Here is a 6,792-nt window from a genome sequence, read left to right on the forward strand (position 1 = left end):
ATATACGCGCCCCGGTGCCGTCTGTCTCCCACGGACACCTCTCTCTCTCTCTCTCTCTCTCTCTCTCTCTCTCTCTCTCTCTCTCTCTCTCCGTCTCTCCGTATTTCTTTGTTAATAATTCTCTCACGCTCTTCTCCTCTCCTTCCCTCTTCTCCTCCTCTTCCCGCTTCATCATCTCTTCTTTTTTTTTTTAACTGTTTATTTTCTTGCTAGCATTAGCATCAGTCTGGACGGGGTCGCTTTCGGTGGGTGATGGTGGTGGGTGTTGGAAAGGGATATGGCTGGGGGGTACATGTCCTTCATACCAAATATTTTAACAGCTTCTTTAAGGATTGTCGTTTGGTTGGGTCAATGTTGAAGGCGTGGATCAACCATTGCTGGGCGTTAGGGGTAAGGAGGTGCAATTCATCTTTCATAAGTCGCTCCAGGAGACGGCCAACGCTGTACACGTCGGCCTTGGTGGTGAGTGGGCATCTTTTGACGACCTCTGGGGCATTGTGGTCGGGGGCCCTTGTTGAGTTAAATTTAATGAAACTTCCAACTTTAGTGGCGATACCGAAGTCAATGAGCGTGGCTTGGATCCCCTTGTCGGTCTTCTGGATGCAAATGTTACCAGTTTTAACGTCGTTGTGCAGCCATCCACGACTGTTAACCGCGATCAGTGTACGGGTGACCTGTTGTACGATCTGGAGGCGTTCGGAGAAGGTACAGTCATTAATCTTCAAGTATTCCTTGAGGGAGTCCCCGGCGAACACTGTAATCATAGTTATTTCCTCAGGACAAACCATGACTATCTTCTGAACACCTGGGACATCTCGCAGGAAAGAAAGTACTCGGATCTCCCTCTGTAAGCTTATGGTTTTACAATCCATGTTAGGAACGCTCTTGGCGACCCAGTATCCTTTTGGCCGGTGGATTTTGCAACAGGTGCCGTATGCTCCCTCGCCCAAGTGGCTCGAGGTAGATGAGTTAATTATGAATTCAAATTGTTGTGCGTTTAGTACGAGAACACCGCATATCCCGCAGTCACCAACCAGTGATCCAATAGTCTTTTTTGAGACCTGTCGGCTGTCCATTATTGTGAAATATAGGGTTGACACTCAACTGCACCAAGGACCTTAAGTTGAAAATCATCGAGTAAAATTAATTATTGAATGTTACAGTACAGGTAGGTTGAAATTTGTTTTTATAGTGAAGCAAGAGTGTAGTGTAGTGATGATGTGACAGTTCAGTGTGGTTGTAATGGAATGGTTTTGAATTGAAGATGTGTTACGGTGTATACTGGATGCATACTTTAGTTTCTCCACACACAATACATTCTACTGTCATTACCCGCATATAGTGGACAGTACCCGCATATAACGGACAATACCCACATATAACTGACAATACCTACATATAACGGACAATACCTACATGTAACGGACAATACTCGCATCGCATATAATATGATAATAATGGTGGCCCCTCGTGTACGAATATGGCTTGCCCTAGGGCCACCCAGGCGAGATTTGGTTTAAGGTGTAGAAGCTGTCGCCAACACAACAACAACACCCTGAGTTAATGATTTGCATGACCCAGTGTTAAAGAATAGTGCGAGAAGACCGGACAACTCGCCAACTGCACTGGCTAACCATTACCCCGGAACACGATCCGCAAATCGACTAGCATCCAGATTCCCAATTACTACTGGGTAGACAGTAGAGAAAAAAAAAACTTGCTTACAGTTTCACCCTGCCCGGGAATTGAACCCTGGTCCACTCGCTTGTAAGGCGAGCATGCTGATCATTACACCACAGGTCACCAAAATCATATAAGACAAAAAGTTTTTTTTTTTTTTTCGTGCTGGTCAAGCCCCAACCAGAGGTTAGCTAGACCCCCGGACAACTCTTTCGGAGCTTGACCAGCACGTCGTATTGGTATTAACATCTCGACTTAATTATATGTTACAAACCCGGGCAGTAAAGTAGGTACCTGCTGTAAGTCGAAAGTTGCGAATTCGTATTCAGGGACAAGTTGTTGGAGCTTCCAATAACTTGAGGACATAAACCACTGACTCTTCAGGCTTCTACTCCCTTAACTCATGAGACATAAAGGCAAGCATGAACTTAGCATGCTTCCCTGTTGGACGCTGTAAACGCTTCTGCGCTTCACCTTACACAATGATGTAGGGGAGTGCCCAATAAAAAAAAAAAAAAAATTATGTTACAAAGTTACTTGTGTGTTTTTCAATGTTCTTTTTGATAATATTTACTTATCATGAGGTAGATGTCAACAAATAGATGACTTAAATAATTCGAAAACAAACAAATTAAAATGAAACTCCACCTAATATATACTGTAATTACCCGCATATAGTGGACAATACCCGCATATGACAGACAGTACCCGCATATAGTGGATGTAATACCCGTATATAGCGGATATTATTCGGTATAGTGGACAATACCTGCGTAGAGTGGATATAATACCCGCATATAGTGAACATTACCTGCATATATCGAAATATCCGCTCAGAATATTATTTGTGTAAGAAACTGTAAGTAACAAGGAAGGAATAACAGTTAATGGTAAAATATAATATAATATTTTACACAGTACAGATGATACTCTTATCGTGGAGACTAAAGACCCGGAACTAAAAACTGGTTAATAGATAAATTATAAATAATATTGATGATGAATTCATGTTCTCAGTACGGAAATAATGATACATAATGATTGTTCTAAATTAAGGATAAAATCTATGATAAAAGTAAATGGTTGGCAACAGGGAACTTAAGTAAAGGGAAAAAAATGTTTGTGTGTTTGGGAAGTAATGTTAACTGTGATGGTCTTTGTGTGGTGGAAATTAAACTGAGAATAGTTTAGATAGAAGTAGTGTTTAAGAGGCATGGTAAAGGGGACATTACTTATTGTTGTATGGTGATTACTGTTGTATGGTGATTACTGTTGTATGGCGATGGTAGTGTTGTATGGTGAGTAGTGTTGTATGGTGAGTAGTGTTGTATGGTGAGTACTGTTGTATGGTGAGTAGTGTTGTATGGTGAGTAGTGTTGTATGGTGAGTACTGTTGTATGGTGAGTACTGTTGTATGGTGAGTACTGTTGTATGGTGAGTAGTGTTGTATGGTGAGTAGTGTTGTATGGTGAGTAGTGTTGTATGGTGAGTAGTGTTGTATGGTGAGTAGTGTTGTATGGTGAGTACTGTTGTATGGTGAGTACTGTTGTATGGTGAGTAGTGTTGTATGGTGAGTAGTGTTGTATGGTGAGTAGTGTTGTATGGTGAGTAGTGTTGTATGGTGAGTAGTGTTGGTGAGTAGTGTTGTATGGTGAGTAGTGTTGTATGATGAGTACTGTTATATGGTGAGTAGTGTTGTATGGTGAATAGTGTTGTATTGTGAGTAGTGTTGTATGCTGAGTAGTGTTGTATGGTGAGTACTGTTGTATGGTGAGTACTGTTGTATGGTGAGTAATGTTGTATGGTGAGTAATGTTGTATGGTGAGTACTGTTGTATGGTGAGTACTGTTGTATGGTGAGTACTGTTGTATGGTGAGTAGTGTTGTATGGTGAGTACTGTTGTATGGTGAGTACTGTTGTATGGTGAGTACTTTTGTATGGTGAGTAATGTTGTATGGTGAGTACTGTTGTATGATGAGTACTGTTGTATGGTGAGTACTGTTGTATGGTGAGTACTTTTGTATGGTGAGTAATGTTGTATGGTGAGTAATGTTGTATAGTTGTATGGGTTAGGACTGATGTATGGGCAAGATTGAGGGTACTGTAGTAGAGCCAGAAGAAAAACTGATATGGGTGAATGGAAATAAAAATTCTGATCTCTTTAGTTGTCAAATGAGGGAAAATTATCATAAAGCTCCCGAAAAGGTTTAGGTGTGGTGGGCTGTGGTCAACATCCCTGAGACAAGATAATGATACAGTAGTGCCTTGATGGATACAGAAAGTGTGGCTGAAAAAGTAAGTTGTACTGATAACCTCACATTTATTACAGTTAGTTGTTATCGTGTCCGCAGTTATGTAATTTGGATAGTTATCGTGTTTATGTAATTTGACCATTTGTATATTTAGTTATTTAACACTTATGTGGGTTTTATATATATTTTATTTTAAAATGTTAAGGTTATGACACACGGACGGACCACATATTACGTTGTCGGGGGAATAGAAATGTTTATTACAATTTGACGTTTTTTTTTTTTTAAACTCCCACAAGATAACAGATAGACGTTTGAAAAAATAATCTGTCTCAGAGGCACACAATATAATTTAGTGGAAAAAAAGATAAAAAAAACTAGTCCTTGAAATCATCTAAATTAAATGCAATATCTTGAGGGAATATTTATGCGTCCAAGATTATGGGTTTGTGTAAAAGTTGGGATTTACCGAAAATTCCTGCTGTGTTGAGATGACAGAGCCGCCCCTCGCGTGCCCGGCCCCTCGTATTGATACCGCCAGGCCATGTGATGTGAGGCTCTGGTATTAGCAGGGTTTTAGGGGGGTAATGGTGGAATGGAGAAGTCAAGGCTTAGCTGAGGAACTCTTGTGTAGTGGTGGTGAGGAGAGGAGGTTGGTAGATGGTCCTGAGAGAGAGAGAGAGAGAGTGAGCCTTCTATACTCCTTGTCTATATAAAGTCAATATCTATACCCTCCCCCCCCCCACCCCCCCACACACAGTACGGGATGACGAGGGTGACGCCGCGTGGAGGAAAAAAAGGAAAACTCCGAGATATTGTTCGGGTCTCCGCTTGGTCTGTGAGGGCTGAGGAAGGTCCTGATTAAGGCGGACCTGGTCTACTTTAGTGGGTCAAGTTACTCGCTGTTGATATGGATAAAAGGTTCGCTATGGACACAACTCGTACCTACAAACTCGTATCAGGAGATTATTTTTTGAGTAACTTTGTGTTTTCCTCTTCTTTGGGGGGTGGGGGGAGGGCTGGGTTGATTCTTCCGGTGTGATGTTTGGATCTATACATATAAGTTGATTTACTGTAGCTGTGATGTTTGGTGTCGTCTGGTTGATGTACCTGAAAATTAGACACCTAACCTAACCTGTAGCAAAATGTAACACACATAAACCTAAACGCCTGAATTAATTACCACTGGTCATGACACGGGCTGATTATTGTACACAATATGAGATATAAACAGTTGGTATTTTAGCGAAGAAGGTCTGGTAAAGTGGCGACCGTCCATCACAACCACAAGTTGGTTGTTACAACACATTTGGATCACAACTGAAACTTTTGTTAAATGTGGAAGAAAACGATGATTATGGCAACAACTTCGACCTCCGGCAGTTGATGAAAATGATATTTATGATAATATAATACCAACGTGTTTGTGTATGTGTGTTAGACTGATCACAGTTACACAGACGCGGGGGACGTGACTCCTCAGATTCACCATATTTGGTGAAGAATTGACCCCAGGGAGAGAGACACTGTTATAAGCCGCTCACCAACACAGGTGCGACCAGCGAGGCACGAGTCTCACTCTGCCGTCGACTAGTCATGATCTTTTATAATTTAGTGGTGATATTTATATACCATATTGACGCTGATGGTCTTGAGTCATTCCATGTTACTGAGACTTTAGTGGTCATATGTTCCTTCACTCTTACATACACTTAACTCTTCTACACTGGCTCTCCTTATATCTTCGTGTCCATCAATCATTTCCATCACTACAAGACTAATACCCATTTATTCATGAGTTTAGTACTGCGACTCTTAGCAACAAATGTACCTGTCATGTTAAGTCTATTGTAGTCGACCTTGTACAATATTGTCCAGGCCACACTGCAAAAAATAACTCATTCTTAAATTTCTCATAAATATTGGCCAATATCATTTATCTATATCTTCAGTCATCAAATTCTAGTTTTCTATAGTACGATAATTAAAAGTAACATAAACTCCTCCTTATGACAAACTAAAGACAAACTTCCAATAATAAAAACCAGTTACGAGACGAAGCCACTCAGTATATACACACACACACACACAAGTCTTAACAGTATATTTGGCAGCTTCTGAACTCACACTGTGTTGCCTTTACCGACGGGAGATGTTCCTAGATCTGCACAACAATAAGAATCGACACGCAGTTAGCAGTGACCTGTATAATAAGTAGAAGAGAAGTGGTAGCAAAAAACTAACGCGTTGAGTTGTGTGTTTTGCATAAGACCACAATGGATTTAGGGAGGCGAGGAGTATAAGTGTGAGTCGTAGTGTATTTTAGCTGTGATAGGAGGCAGTTGGTTATACACACACACTCTCTCTGCTGTGTTGTGTTGGTTGTGGGTATATTTGTGACGTGTTATGGATATTGTTGTATGTTATGATGTCAGGGAGAGTTGGCGGTGTATAGTTGTGGTTGTGGAGAGTGCCGGGTTATTATGTATGGGTGGTAGTGGTGGTGATGGTGCTGTTAGTGGTGGTAGAGATGGTGGTTGGAGTAGTAATGGTAGTGGTGATGGTTGTAGTGACGGTAGTAATGATAGTGGTGATGATGGTAGCAACAGTAGTAGTAGTAGTAGTAGTAGTAGTAGTATAGGAATCCTTCAGACCTCTACATAGTAAACAACAAGGCTCTCCGAGGTGATACCATCCTACAGTCGACCGAGGGAACAACACAGGGGGACCCCGTTGCAATGGCAATGTATGCAATAGGCCTATCAGTGCTCCAACAAGAAATAAAGTATGAAACAACCGGGGTCAAACAAGTGGCATATGCTGATGACCTCACAGGAGCAGGAAAAGTGGAGGACATCAA

General features: G+C 41.3%; 1 protein-coding gene across 1 annotated transcript; it reads right to left on the minus strand.

Moving 5' to 3' along the window:
• Nucleotides 1–299: 299 nt before the first annotated feature.
• On the minus strand, nucleotides 300–1,076 carry LOC121859802 (dual specificity testis-specific protein kinase 2-like). The gene has a single exon (XM_042356777.1). The coding sequence runs from the start codon at nucleotides 1,074–1,076 to the stop codon at nucleotides 300–302; it is 777 nt and encodes a 258-aa protein (XP_042212711.1).
• Nucleotides 1,077–6,792: the final 5,716 nt, after the last annotated feature.

Source organism: Homarus americanus, unplaced genomic scaffold (genome assembly GCF_018991925.1).
Source record: "Homarus americanus isolate GMGI-L3 unplaced genomic scaffold, GMGI_Hamer_2.0 scaffold16183, whole genome shotgun sequence".
NCBI lineage: Eukaryota > Metazoa > Arthropoda > Malacostraca > Decapoda > Nephropidae > Homarus > Homarus americanus.

Excerpts from the sequence above, each read along its gene's own strand:
- LOC121859802 (XM_042356777.1), bottom strand. The coding sequence starts at position 1,076 with ATGGACAGCCGACAGGTCTCAAAAAAGACTATTGGATCACTGGTTGGT.